This window comes from Apteryx mantelli, chromosome 3, assembly GCF_036417845.1.
Source record: "Apteryx mantelli isolate bAptMan1 chromosome 3, bAptMan1.hap1, whole genome shotgun sequence".
Lineage (NCBI taxonomy): Eukaryota > Metazoa > Chordata > Aves > Apterygiformes > Apterygidae > Apteryx > Apteryx mantelli.
Genome location: NC_089980.1, coordinates 71,116,304 through 71,132,171, shown reverse-complemented (window position 1 = coordinate 71,132,171; position 15,868 = coordinate 71,116,304). Strand labels below are relative to the sequence as shown.

Genomic DNA, 15,868 nt, shown 5'->3' with positions numbered 1-15,868 from the left:
TTCTTATGTTACTCTTTAACATCCTCCTGTCCACTGAAAATTTTCAAAGGCACTACCTGATTGTCACAAACCCACAGCACGTGTGTTTCCACCAGCGGGAACTTGGAAAATCCCTTGAGCACTGGTGCTGCTTTGCAATTATTCACACATCTTTGAGTGAGAAGAATATCTATCCCACTAGTAGGACCAAGTATCACAATACTTGCCACAGCACAAGCAGTACAACACTCAGAAGACCAGAGACGGGCTGCACCAAAGTGGTAGGGAAGACTGACCACTGCATCAAAGACAGCTGAGAACACAAGGAAATACAGAAACACAGAATTGCAGAAAAATCTAGGTTGGAAGGGACTTCTGGAGATCGTCTGGTCCAACCTTCTGTGAAAGCAGGGCCTTAAATTAGGTTATCCAGTGCCCTGTCAAGCCAAGTCTTGAATATATCCAGAGAGCGAGATTCTACCACTCCTCTGGGCAGCCTATTTCTATGTTTAGCTGATCTCACAGTGAAGAATTTTTTCTTATATCCGGGCAGAATTTCCCCTGAAGCAACTTGTGGCCATTGCCTGCTGTCCTGTCACTGTGCACCCTGGTGAAGGAGGACTTCCACTGTCTCTGTAACTACCATTTCAGGATTGGAAGAACTGCGATTATATCCCCACATGAACCTTCTCTTCTTCAAGCTGAACAAACCCAATTCCTTCAATCTTTCTTCATATGTCAAGTTCGCTAACCCACTAATCTTTAGGGAAAGTGTGAGAAAGACATTGACACTGAGCTGCAGAGAGGAAAATGAAACAGTGCTAGGGCATAAATTAGCTAAAATAGTTGACCTAGCTTGAAAGCCCGAGTAGAGTTGAGGAGTTGTAACTGATTTTGACCAGGACAACCATGCATTCACCTTACCCTCTCTCCTTTCCTTAGCATTTCACTCTTCACAGCAGTTTTCCCTGATGACACTGTCAGGCATATTGCATTCCTTATGAATCTTTTTTAGAGTTCTCCCTGTAGCTTCATGGCACTTGAACTCCCCCCAAATTGCATAGATACGTAGATAAAGATAGAAAAATGTACTTTCTCAAATAACTCAGTATTGAAGTAGGTATATGGCCTCCATAAATAGCTGGTATACAGTCAGCCACTAACCTTTTTATTATCTGATTACAGTTATTGACAAAAAAAAACCCACATTTTTTCTTTGTTCCTCTGAGGACATATCAGAGATTAATAATACAGGTTTCCAAAATTCCCCTCTTACACTGCACAGTATGCAGCTGGACAACCTGTGAAGGCAATGATAAAAAAATAGAAGCTAAGGCACTTTCCAAAAGAAAGCATTTAGATTAGATCTAAAAGCACAGAAAATGTGCTTGATGCTGCAGTTATCATAGGCTGGAGCAAGAAAGCGTGAGTGTCACAGATGCTACAGAGGTAGTTTTTTGCAGTAGCTGTGACAGCAAATTATAATAATATGCTGTTTGCATATTCTTTGCTCTTGAAAAAAAGGACGGATAATAATCATGAGGAGTGAGATTTGGATGTGGCTTGAATAATGGTGCCTTGGTAACACAGGAGTTAAATTCACAAAGGGATTAAAAAAAAAAAACCACACACACACACACACACAAAAATTCACTGAGTAATAATCTTGGATGTTATTTGTGCCAAAGATAGATAAAACATTTTAGACAGAATTGTGATTTTTAAAGTCTCAATGAATCAGTCTGTTCTTACACTATTCATGGGCCAGATTTTTACAGTTTTACTCATATTAAGTCATGCCTTACTCCAAGAATAATCCCATTGATTATAATGGTAATATTGTTCCACAGATGTCTCTGAAGAAAAGCAAATGTAAAAGCAGATTTTATATTTAAGATAAAAGACATCAATCATGAGCACATCTGGGAATTTGATAAAAATACATGGTCCAAAAAATCACTGTGGGATGACGGAAATGTACTTACATAGCAGGTCTGTGGACATGTTTACAGATCAGGCAAAGGAAACCTACATAAAATAAATGAAAAAGAATGATCAGTTTTCTGAACTTAGACTATTCACATTTAAACCTCAAGCTAGGTATCATACACATATCTTTTCAGTTCTTTAAATGGAGAGAACATATCTAGGGAAATCTATAAGGAAGAAGTGCATTTTTTGCAGAGGAGAAGAGTAAATCCATCTATTTTTTATTTAGGGTGAAATATTGATCCTCATGGTGGTTAGCAAGCTACTTCCAAATTAATCATTTTTGGCTGGGAGAACTGAGGGAGGAGAAGCATGGAAGAAGGCAATGAAGATGACAGGAAAAATGGACAGCAAAAAGAATGAGAATCGAGGAGGAAACAGCCTCAAGGGGACTAAAGAAGTGGTAAGTTAAGAGTGCAGAGCAGGACGAGGTGCAGAGGAGTCAGTAGCCTGCTGGTGAGAACATGCCAAGAAAGAAGCTGTGACTCTGCTGGATTGTCCATAAGCGAGATAAGGAAGCTGTGACTCCACTATCTGCTGCCAATTTCAAGTCTGAGAAGACAAAACTCCTGGTGACCCAGTATAAGCATCTAACTTGGGGCCTTAGCTTGAGGATGTGCAATTTGTCCCTTGATATAAGAGCAGACATGATAAGCATTCCCTCCACCATTTACTCAACAATGATGTAAATACAGATCATCACTGAGCAAGATAACAAGTATGATGATTACATTTATCTATTTATCAACAGATGAATTTTTGTATTTCCATTTGTAAGTGCTCATAGACCTCATCCCAAGACCATGACACACTTAGTAAATCACACTTGCTATAGTACCATGTGTCTAATCACAATATAACCAAATCCTCATAGATGTAAATACAGTCAATCCTAGCATAAAAGATATTATGCAAAGAAAATATACTTTATAGATGCTTCAAACTGTATAAGTTGGAAGAGTTTTGACATCAAAATATAAAAAGCTGCCTAATCTTTCCTTTCCACATGCTTAAAATATTTCTTACAAACCTAAGCTGTCTTCACTAAAGAGCAGACAAGTACATGCTTTGCATTTTATAGAGTAATTGGGGGGGGGGGGGAGAGAGGGGGCAGTGAGGGGTGGTTGCCAGCTATGCTGTAGTCTTTATTTCAGAAACTTCAGACTTCCAGTGCAAAAGCAAAAAGATTCCTCCCACATTTGGGCTGCACACATTCCTTGACATCCAGGGGATAAAACTGATAGCAGGCAGCTCATCAGAGACCTTCAGCAGGGAAGACGCTACAAGCAAAGACACTTCAATCAATTGCTTGCACATACTTATCTAGTGCCTCTTGAGATGTCCTAGGGTATCTGAGGCATCCACATGAGGCAAACAGATGTAACACTGGTTGTACAGGAAAACAGCTGCCTCCTGGACCAGGAGCTAAAAGCCAGGCAGGACTACCCAGGGCATCTCAGACAGCAATAGAAGCTTATGTTTAAACAAATGAATCAAGTCCTACAGTATTGCACTTTGGGTCTGTTTTTATAAGAAGCCAGGCAGAAGACACCCAGGATGCTGGCACATCGTTTCTGTCTGAGATCAAGGGCAAAGGTGAACATGAGGAGGTAAGCATAAGTGCCAGCATATCAACTTCTCTTCTGTAACCACTGTTCACTGTCAAAACACTGAACATACAGCTTAGTATAAACTAGATTTTGTCTCAAACTGGGACTGTGTGCATATGTGTGACAGAAGCAGTAAAGGGGTATGCACACTAAAAAGAGAAACAGGCCTCTTTCCCAGGTGAAAACAGACAGGCTGAAAGCAAACTTTTTAAGCAGCCAGTTTCCTAGCCTGGTATCAACCAGAAAACACTTTCATGTTGCAAAAAACTACTTTGCAGTTGGACTCCACTCTGGCCAAGAGTGAGGCACTTGTTTGTGGTATTAATTTCTATGAATTTCGGTCTTGTGGAGGGAACAGTGGACTTTAATGGCATCCATATGTGGCTGTACACATGCCAACCCTGTCATTCCCAAACACAGCAGGCCACATGTTGTCACTGTCAAAGCAGTGTCATGAACTACTAGAGATTTCATCCATCCCCTAAATTACCAGGCAAAATGATTTAATTTGCAAGCATTCGGTTTACAGAGCAATTACCTGGTAAGGCATCACACACAAGCTCTCCCCTTCCATATGGTTTGTGTCAGCAGTTTATCTACATGCTACCACACCTGGTCTGCAGCAGTCTCCTGACAGGAAAAAGTTCAACCTCAGCCCATCCTCTCCCTATCCTTCAAGTATCTGCCACCCAGTCACATTCCAGTGACTTTGTGGTCCATGCATTTAACCTATTTAAGGTTTGACTGAATCATTCTACTGAATCATCTACTTTGATGGTAGTGGAGGGAGCAGGGAGAAGAAGGAGGAGCACATAAACCCCCTGCGACAGCAGACCATTCCTCTTGGCACAGGGACAGTCATAACTCAGAATGGCATCAGAGGGGCTCTGAGCAGTGCCCTCTATTTACCATCACCAGAGGTGCCATAGGTGGTGTTTCTCCCAGAGCGGAGCCCATAGTATGCCACATCAACCTACTGAGAACAGGGGAGGCAGAAGTACTTCACAGCAGCAGGCATTCTGGGGGTGGGGAGGAGAGGTGAAGATCTGAATTGGTTAGACCACCCACAGCAGCACACAAAGCCAGATCACTCTCAGAGCTGGAAGAAAAGCAGCATGACACACAGCAGCACAAACAGACGTGAGACATCTTCACTGCACTCAAAATGCTCATCTGCTGCTGGGGTTGGGGGGAGATACAAGAAGCATGAGGAGATTCTCCATTTGCTCGTTACTCACAATCAACTACAAAAAACACAGCAGAAAAGTGCTATTGCCCTGGTTGTCTCGTGCTATTGCACGGGTTGTCTCTTCCTTTCCCTCCCTTTTGTCCATACTGACAAGACTGTCTTCTTCAATCTGAGGCCAAGATGAAATCAGTCCCCTGACACTGCCATCTACCAGCTGCTCCCACTTGGCATCCAAGTGCCATTAGAGGCAGGTCACCTTATATAGATTTCTACTTCTAACAGTCCTCCTAGGAGACGGTAAAAGAAACAAGACTCTGCTGCAAAACAATTTGTCCCAGAGAATGAGGGCACTATGAAGAGGATAACCATAGATCACCAGGCTGTGTTTCTGCACAGGCCCTCAAACACTGAGAGACTTTCTTTTTTCTTCCCTGTAGGGGAAGATGAAGAAGCATTCACAGCAGCAACCCCATAAAGCCTATGTCCAGCACTCGGACTACAGACCAAGAGGGAAGGCATCCTAGAGGGCATCCCAGATCACTGCAACACAAGCCACAGAAGCCACCTGCAGAACAACAGAGCAGCAGGTGCACTGACACAAAGAACTACTCTTTTAGCAGTCAGCCAGGGTGTCATCTTCAACAGACAGAGAACAATCACAGCACAGGTATATTTGCAGAGGCAAGGGAGCATAAGCAGAGCTAAGAGCTCCTTCATAAGCTCTTCCAGCTCCTCCCTGTAGTTACCTTCAACATGGGTCCAGAACCTCCTGTCCTTCTAGCTGCAGAAAACAACCACCATATGCACTCTCCTGCTTCCAGGTTAGCCTTCTGGCAAATTAAAGCAGCTCTTGCACAGTGTATTGCACCCTGTCTAAGAGCGATGCAAGCACATGCAGAATGGCACATGCAGAGTCATGGCAGCTACTTACGCTGTGTCAAATAGGCACTGCGCCTGGTGGTTTCTGGCCACACTGGCCACTTGTCAATCCAAACTTAGATGGCTGGCCACTGGCCATGTTGGCCTCAGTATAACAGCCCCATTGGCTTCTGTGTTTTTCTGTGTTTTCACTTATTTTAAACCACACTGGTCTTTATATGAAGCATTGCAGGTATACTGGCCAAACTTGCTATGCTGCACACACAGCCAAATGAAGTTGGTTTTGTTTGCTTTTAAACACTCTTCTTTCTCATCAGTGGATAGGCAAAAGAGGAGGAGGAGAGTGGGAATATTTCCCACAAATGGAAACGGCAGCCCTGACAATTAATTTGAGGCAAGGACTTCTGGGGTCATATTGGGCTTTCGGATATCAGGAAATTAGCTTATGTATTTAGGATGAATAACACTTGGCAGGATAAGTATAACAGATGGTTGACAGCATTTACAGATAGTAAGGCAGTGATTACAGGCACTCACTGAATGAGGAAAAGTTCAGTGCCTCATGGTGGGGAAAGGGGGTTATGCATTTGTAAGGGGCAGTGAGGAAGGGTTCTGTGCTGCCTGTCAAGCAGAGAGGGATGCTGCAGAGGATGTTTGTGTAGGAGTCAGGTAGGAGGCTTTTAGGTTTGGGGGCTTCTTGCTCAGTTGTTCAACCATTCCTATAAATTTAGATACTATGCATATTGTGTTTTAGAAGTCTTTGTAGTGGGCACACTGTGAACGTGTGTGGCTTGGGGTGGGTATATATTGTGGCTGTGGGAGAGCCCTGGGATTTCCAGAGTCCCCAGTGGGAAAAGGAAAGCCTGCTACCCCTTTCGTTCTGATGCGGATGACATGGAAGTAAGGAAATCAGCCAGTGAGTTTCCAGTAAGGTCCATGAGGCCCAACCTGAGGACAGGGGTCCATGCTGCAGCAGAGGGAAGGTCATCCCCACAAACAAATACACAGCAGGGGAGACCAGTCTGCCCAGGACCTCTGAGACAGCTCATGATGCACATAAGACAGACATGAAGTCTGCAAATGATGGTCTTGATGACCACCTTGCTAACCATGGATATCCTCATTCCGAAATGGTTGAACACTGACCGGCAGTATGAGGGGCAGCAAAGGCTCCCCACTCTACTCCTCCTGTGCCTACGACAGCATCTGGCTGAGGTTTCTGAAGGCATGTCTCATCCAAAATCTTGTACCCACTGCAGGTTACTGCAGATTTCTAGGAGGATGATGCAGTCTCACCAGTCAACATTTGCTTCTCTGGCCCTGAACCTCCTCTTGAGGAGAGAGGAGGTTCACTGCAAGGCAGGCCAAGAAACAGCTCCGCGAGGGACCTTCACAATATCTGCAACATAAGACTACAACTAGCTAATCCTGCCTGCAGTGCCACAGCATTCTCACATTGATATCTGTGTCAGGGCTCTTCCTTTGACCTGACACTCTTCTGAAGACATACATCTACTTTCCCTGGCATCATTGTCCAGAAAGCAAGAGGAAAAGCAAGCATAGATGCGGAAAGAGATAACTAGCAGCAACAGGAAAAGCTTGCATATTATCACCCTTATGCTGTCATTATTTGCATGATGATGTCATCTGCCTAAGACAAATGACAGGAGAACCTGCTGTCTGCAGAGGAGACCTATATCATGCAGAGATGAAGACCTGGAAAATACCTTTCAAATTATCAATCCACTCTGAGCAGAAACACGGCTGTTGTGACCAAGAGATCATCTATGACAGAACAGTCCCCTATGAACCCTCAATGGATGTTGCCAAGTTCCTTATGTAACCTTCAGCACAACGATCTGCCACAAAAAGCAATGCAGATTTCCAGCACAGGCATACCCTTTGTAATGATCTGACACCATATGGCTCAAGAAGGCACCTCAGTATCTTGCTGGATGCCAGAGAGACGTGTTACTTAATCAGTTGCTGGAAGACTCTTCTCCCGACACTGTGAAGCTGTCCCTCCACTTTACTCATGCAGCTGAAAAGGGGACACTGTGTTGTACTTCTATACACTAAACACTATACCGTGAAGAACATGCTGGACAACCAGGGCACTTGTATCTTTGCCTATAGATTCACACACCCTAAGGTAAAAATGATTTATTGTTATCTAAGTACCTTTTATCACATTTTAACTGAGTAAAGGTAAAATGCAAGCAAGAGCACTTTTTCAAAACACATAAACTAAGTAACACAGTTGCAGGTGTCCTTAAAATACACAAGCAAAGACATGACAGGAAAACCACACTTAACCTACTTACATTGAGATTAAATCAGGAAGAACTCTCTTCCCCCTTATAGAAATTGGTTGCCAGGGTTTCTCCTTCAGCATGCCTTATGCCTCAGGTTGTACCCATGAGAAAGCACACCTTCAGCAGACAAGGCAGCTATTATACAGCATTAGAATCCCATTAGCGTTTCCTCCTTGTTCCATTTTGGCTATCACTAGCATTCGCGTATAGGCCATCTGTATTTGTGCTTACACAGTTTCTGTTCTCCTGAACTGATGAAAGGGAAGGAAAATCATAATGAAATAGGAACTATTTAAGTACTAACAGAGGAAAAATAATATGCAGGGCCAAAATCTCCATTCAGAAACCCCTATATAGATTTTGTGAATCTTTCCTAAAATTTTTTTAATCCCACATGTGCATCCACAATCAGGATTTGGTCCATGTTAAGAACAACTCATCAAATATCTACCAGTGAAATTTTGTGTATTTTGTATCTACTGTATGTAGCAGCCCTTAATGGAAAAAATATTAAACATGAAATTATAAATCACTTTATAGTTTATAATATAAAATAGTATATACCCATACATTCATAAAATCATAATAGTTTCAAATTATAATTATTTTAGAATTTTAAAACAGCATAGCTCTTTTACCATTGCAATACTTTTCTTTACTGTATTTCCTTGATTAAACAAAGAACTTCAGCATAACAACATAGAAACATTTGCATCCCAATTTTAGCAATCTGCCTCATTGATATTGCAGAAGTGGCTTCATATGGAAGTCTTATTTGTGAATGTAAAAACTAATGAAAATTGTAAGTTATAGATGGAACATCTCTCTTTTACAAAGGACTATGCAGATGTAAAAGAACTGTGCACAAAATCACAATGGAGACAATAGGGGTAGAAAGCAGTAATGCACTCAAGGATGTGGTTTCTCTAATGAGTTTACTAAGAATACTTTGTATAGCTTCTTGATATTGTTTTAAAGTGTGTATATATATACATACATACATACATACCCATACAAATGCATAAATACAGTCCTGCTGCTGAAGGATACTTTATAACTTTATAAGCATTTCCAAAAATTAAATGGCTTGGTATGCAAGCAACCAAGAGCCCTGTCAATTTCCAGCAACTTCAAGAGCTCAGGCATCCCATGGACTTCAATAATATTTGGATCAGTGGGCTATTATTTTGCCAAAGTTATACTGATTTATAAATTGGGAGAGAATGTACAAAAAAAGTCCTGTCTTACCATTCCTTGCACCAATCAATCAATTCTAATCTGGTTACAATCACCTCTGCATACAGGTCCAGCGAATATGGTCCACTTATGAGCCTAATCCATCCAAGTTTATTTCCAGTTTTTAAAAAAATCAATTTTCATGAAAAGCAAATCCACTTGGTATTCTGCGTCTTATATAAAACACGAAGACAAAAAATCCCACCCCACTCTTTGTTTCTAGGCAAGCAAGCTTGCCCTGTTCTGAAATATGGCAGTATCTCTCATCAAAGTTTTCCCAGCCTCATGTCACTTGATGTTGGTCTACTCTGGTCAGCAAAAGACCAATGGCAGATAATACATCAAGGAGAGTCCTTGCCCATCTCCAGTGCACTGATGACAGAAGAAACCCTAGTAAACAATATTTTTAAGAAGAAAGAGTAAAAAAACAGATAAATTCCAAGTATGCCAGGGAGAATCTCAGTGTAAAATCTTAATCCAATGCTCAGAAAGAAAGGAAACTGCATATATCTGATTTTACACTGTTACATTGTTGCTTGACTGTTCCCATGTCAGCTTGAAGCATGAGCATTCACAGGCCCACAAACATCCCGACTTCAAGCGAGGAAGAGTCCTGAAGCCCAGTTTTTCTTGAGGACAAAACCCAAGAGAGCCCATGGAGGGAAGCAGTGCACCTGAAGGGGTTCCTCGAGCTCCAGGATTGGGAACTCCAGCAGCGGGGTAGGCTGGGGCACCCACCAGCCCCACAAAGCCCCAGGGAAGGGTCCCAAATGCCTTGCTCTTCCTCACCAAGGGCTGCCCTGAAGCCTGGCTTTGCAAATCACTCAGCTCTCTGATCTTGATCCAGCAAGGCTTTTCTCCTTTTCGCCTGTATCCTACCGCCATTGGCTTGAAGGGAAACATTTGTACATGCAAAGACAAACTACCCTTATTATTATTTCGCTGGGTAAAGATCAAGGCACCAAGCATCTTTCTGGATGCTTTTTTTGTTATGAGAATCAGTTAAAAGAAGCTAAAAAAAAATCTTAAAAGTGTGAGTTTTAAAAAGCCTAAAGACCCAGGAACATTCCTAAAATAGCTTGCATTCCACAGCAGAGGGCAGAAACATTTCCATTTCAATGAGTCTGTAGAGAGGATGCTGGTCTACTTGTTGAAACTCAGGACTAAACTGGAACAAAGCAAACACAAAACCCACTTGTATGAAACCATGTGAAAAAGCATTTTTTCTGTGAGACGTTCTTCCTCAACACATTGCCTAAACTATTTTCACCATTTTAGACTTGAATCTGATATACCTTTTAAGAACGGGCGTTCACTTTAGGGGAGGGCAGTCATTTCCACTTCTCTAGGTTGGATAGATTGACAGGCAGATTTCTTTTCCTTGTCCCTATACACAACCGCATTCTCTTCAGGCAACCTACCACAAAAAGTCAACAAGTCTCCTGGAGCTAAACAAAGGTTTTATGAAAAACTTGGCTGTAACAATATCGTCTTTCATAAGCTCACTACAAATAAAAGATATTAGTAGCTGCCAGCTTTCCAACATGACAAATCAAACCCACAGCAGAGACAGACAGACCAACCAGCCAATAAGCCCACGCACTGCAACAATCACACCTGTGACCAAAAAGGGCGAATATTGACATATTTAGTAACTACTTCAACACCATAACTGAATTTCAGGAAATCATAAAAATAAATTTGTCATCTGGAAGCCAACCTCTTAATTGCATATCTTGCTTAGATTACAGTATTTTAAAATCTCCCAGCTTCAGATACTAACAAACATTGTACACATCTACATCATCCACATATGAGTATCCGACATCTTTATATTTCAGGGTAGTGTTGCTGCTATATTATGTAAATACTAATATTCAAATTATTTGGTCAAATTCTACTTTCAGCACAGATTCTTTAGCAGCTTTAAGATTCAATGCTGTGAAATGATAATTTACTTACTATGGAAATTTTACCTGAAAAAGGACTTCAGGTTCAGAATACTGGTATTTTTACAAGTTATCTGCACGCATTTTTAGATGTGTCATACAATCTCAATGGTGTTTTTACCAGGTTTAGCTGTTTTGTCTCTTTAGCTGCTTTATAAAAGCTGGATGTCTATATATGTAAATAATACATGAAAGCATAAATAATGCTGTTCTGAAAGATGCCCTATTGTTTCTTAATGGCATCTTGGCTACTACAAATGTTTTCTTTTCTATGTCCACTCTGACAGACCTCAGACTTAGTGAAGTGCTTGAGTGGTCTGAAGGAAGCAATGGTAACACTAATATATCCTCAAAACTCAAACTAGAGTATAAGCAAAGATTTTTAACAAGGTAAGACTTTAATATGTGAGGTAGAAAGATAACAGTTACTGATTTTTTTTAATTAAATGACACAAGCCTTGCACTGGTTAACAGGTACCTGTCACTTCCCTCAATTTTTTTTGCCACCTGTACACTCTGAGATTTCCTATCAACTGAAGTTGGACTTGCCAGTGGCAAACTCAGCGGTAAGAACCTAAGTTCTTTCACCCTTATTCATATTTGTGAAATGACTACAGTGGAATATTTCATGAAAAATCCAACCTATCATTTCATATGCTACCAGTGCAAAGGGCTGTTATTAAAGATAATTTACTGAACTTGAGCCATTACATTAAATCATCAGGGACTAATTCTATTGGAATTAAACTGTAACTTGATGAATGACTTATTTTTCTCTTTTTTTAAAAAAAAAGTATGCTAATTTTAGGGGTTATCTTTTCAAAGTAGTGTTTAGAATGTCTAAGGTGCACAACTCAAAAAAAATCCAAATCCTCCAAACACTGCATATATACACTTGATTAATGAAAATTACGTGTTTTCAAATACTATTTAGCTTTTTCCTTTATTTTTCCTTGTGTAGAACACATTGCTGATTTTCAGGATCATCATATTGCTGCATAATCAAAGCATGGCTCACAGATTATTGCTGAATAAATGTAGATACAGATACATATACAATACAGTGAATCAGCATTCATATTCAGCATAACAACCTCTTTCTCAGGTAAAGGAGAGAGAAAAAGTTGCTCCTCACTGACAACTAAAGATCAGCTGAAGCTCTTGTGTTTCCAAACTGAAAGCTTGTAACATAACATTATAATTAGACCCCTTCCTTTCAGAGGTCTTGTTTGGAAGCCTTCTCAGCAATTGTAGGGTGCACAAACTTTGCTGGGATCCTGTGCCACTTCTTGCACGTTACTCAAATAAGAAGCCAAAAAATGAAGCATTAAATGTACAATGTTCATGCTTGTTTAAAATTGCAGCCTTGCAATTTCATCCTGCATAGTAACATAGTCTACTCTTTTCTGAGGCAAAATTGAAACTGGAATAAATTAAAGGAGACCGGCTCTTGTCTATGCAAGCTTCTTTTTTCAGTGCTGGAGAATACAGAAGGAATTATGAAGTCAGAATAACAACGCCAATGCTGAAGAGCCCTATAGAGGCTGGGAAGGAAGAGCTCAGCAACTATCTCCACAGAATGAAAAAACACTTAAAAATAAGCGACCATTAACTTCTAAATCAATACTAAACTAGAAGCTTCAAATTTGGTGCACCATGGATTAATGAATGGCAGATACAGGGAGATATAAAACATACCCAGTATTTCAGTAGTTCATCATTTTTATTATAGTCACTTATCTGTATGTCATTTTTTTCAGAAACAATCTTGGAATCTCTTTAATTCCTTCAAGGGCTCCAGCCACAGAGAGAAAGAAGACCATTTATCAAGTTAAACATTATTCCTGATATAGAAAAGCTTGTAACAATAATCTAGAAAAAATCCTGTGATCTTTAACCCTTCGTTAAAAGTTCAACAAGAGGTTATTTGTCCTTCTTATTTCTTCACTCAGTTACGTGACCTCTTCAACTCCCAACTTTGACATCTGAAGCATTCATTCATTCAGTATGGTTCAGTGAGTTAATGGAAAGTAACCCAAAACAACCTGGACGTTTGACACTTTTACCCCAGGTTACCAAAAGGTCATATTAATAATTTCTAAAATCTATATGAACATATTCTGTGAGATGATCATATATCTGCACGTAGAGGTCTGCAGGTAGAAGAAATTAGGGTAATTTAAAAGCATTCACTATAGGCTACTTCGAGTGTCAGTGAAACTATTAGAGTGTATTTCACTTGTTGCACCCTGACATTCTAGTCTCCAACATCTGCTACAGTGTTAAAAAAAAAAAAAACAGGATTTCTAACAAATGGTCACTGATGACATGGTAAGCAGATTAGCATTGGGAGAATCATTATCATTCAGAATCAACGCTCTGCTGGGACAAGCTGAAGGCACAGTTCACACTTTTCCCAAAGATGTTGTTTTAAGGTGTCCTGCAAACTCCATGGAAGATTATTCTTGCCAAAATAAATGATTAAAAAATTATTATTTATTGCAATTTAAGAGTCTGGAACCCAATTATGCTGTTAGAAGTCTGGCAGCAACTTTAGAACTTAAATAGATCAATGGTAATTCTTGCTATCAGATTGGAATTTAGAATAATCCATAGTCAGATTATTCTTTTTCATATTAAATTACATCATTAATGAAGTAATCAGCATAAATCACTGACCACAAAGACAATTCAGAGAGATTTAAATATTCTCAGAAATTAGAGAATTTGACAAGTAAAAAGCATTATATTAATATATTCTGCTAATAGTTTCCAGAGCTAAAAATGCACTCATTGTCTTCAAATATATTGTGAACTCTTTTACTGATTTGGGTATGAAATATTATTTAAAATAATTGAAATTTTAAACACTAAAAATCTGTTTTCAATTAGTTCAAAAAGTTAATAATCATTTCTACAATGTCCTATTTTAAATTACTTTAAAATGCCAACTATTTTAAATGCTGATAAAAGATGTGAAAAAATTAGCAAAAATTTGACAAAACACTTTTTAATGAAGACCACAACTCCTTCTCAACTGAATCTCTTCGATGACCTCTAATACACTCTTACACACTCTGTAGCTCAATATTAGTATTTTTGCTAGAGGTTCAGAGCCTAAAATTTGCTTTTTACAGACACCTGTAAACGTTTGTCTGCATGGGCATTGATGCTTGCAAGGACCAAAGAGTTCTGGGATTCAAGCCTTAATGTAGACAAATCACAGAAATTGTAAGAACTTAGAGAAAAAAAAAGCAGTTACAGTCTTCTCTCTTCTTTTAGAATAAGATAAAGAGGGAAAATCAAGTCAGTCTCCCATTTATTCTTGTTTTCTTTTCTTCCTTGTCTATACTTCTCTTTTGGTCAGGGCAGCATCTCTTCATTTTGCTGGATAAATAGCTGAAAACTAGTATAAATTTTTATTAATCAACAAACTCCACATACTTAGCAGACATGGTGAAAAATCTGTATGCCAAACTCATGATTTTAAAAATAAGCAGAAATGAGCTTTTGAAGAGGGAGGGAGATGATTCTATCTATCATTCTTGCTAAGGATATTTTAGAGAGAAGAACAGTGTGTAAATGTGCCCAGGTCAAGTAAAGATGATTTCCAAGTGTGAAAACTATTCTTGTCACTGGCAGCTGTTGCAAGGAGGTCCTGCTGGGCAGGAGCACTGATAAGAATATCATTAAGGTCCATCTGCAACTTCCAAGATACCTAAAGCTCCTCTGGAATCTTTTGTTTCAAGCAAAAGTAAAATCCCAAAGTGACATGTTTCCAAATCAGGACACGGTGAGCGTCCACGTGTGGTAAGAAACTTTTCATCCTCTCCCCCTCCACGCCTTGCGTTCACAAAAGAGAAAGCACAGAATATTTTCTAGAACTATAAAATGTCAGTCAAGATCTTTATATCTTTTATATTAAACGTCGTGTTAGCTTTGCCTACTTGCTTGCTTGCTTTGTGCGGAAAGGACTGCTAGGTTTGTAAAAACAGATGAATCATGAACCAGTCAGAATATTTCCAGTAAAACATACTTTTGTTCAAATACACTGAGTTACTGAAATCAAAGCAGTTTTCAGAAAGGTATTAGTTTCAGTGAATTTGTAATGAAGCAGTGCTATAGGCTGTGTTACCTCTCACTGAAGTTCTTAGTTTCAACCAGCCTCCTTCATCCAGGATATAACAGGCCCCTCACTGACTGTGGAAATCCTCACCTGACATGATTTTCCTTAATTTCATCAGCACCTGCCACTGAGGACCCAGAGTGAATAGCCATCTCTCTTTAGCGCTTGGCATCACCAAAATTGGCAAGAACTCTTTTGGCTGCCAGGTTCACAAGAAGCAAATGATGCCTTCGCTCTGGATACATCACATACTAGTTTTAAAATTTCTTTTCCATAGGAAGTGCCCTGACAGCAGGGTGGGGAGGAGCAGCTTCATCCTAGTGCATGTGGATCCGTCCTGGCCAGCAGCCCAGAGCTCCTCTTGGATGAGCACCGAGAACACAGCAAGGTCATATTTCAACAGGCAAATCACCTGATTTCAACAGGCAAATCGCCTGCTGTTGTTTCCCTGTGAGAAGCTGTGGCGTGCAGTGGTATTAAGTCACCTGTTTAATTAACATGGGTGACTGCCAATATATCTAAGTGCAGTCAAAGCAGAAAAGAGTTACATTGGCTCTTATTAGCTCCTTGTCTAATGGCTTAAAAATACAAGTCCT

The 15,868-nt window shown here is 40.0% G+C and overlaps 1 protein-coding gene across 2 annotated transcripts in view; it reads right to left on the bottom strand.

The window, feature by feature from the left end:
* The window catches only part of PLAGL1 (PLAG1 like zinc finger 1), a 48,635-nt gene that overhangs the window by 25,847 nt on the left and 6,920 nt on the right, over positions 1 to 15,868 (bottom strand). For both annotated transcript variants that reach the window (XM_067293619.1, XM_067293620.1), the window contains exon 2: positions 1,965 to 2,007. In XM_067293619.1, the coding sequence (XP_067149720.1) occupies positions 1,965 to 1,983 (19 nt within the window). In that variant the 5' untranslated portion in view covers positions 1,984 to 2,007. The remainder of the gene's footprint in view (positions 1 to 1,964; positions 2,008 to 15,868) is intronic.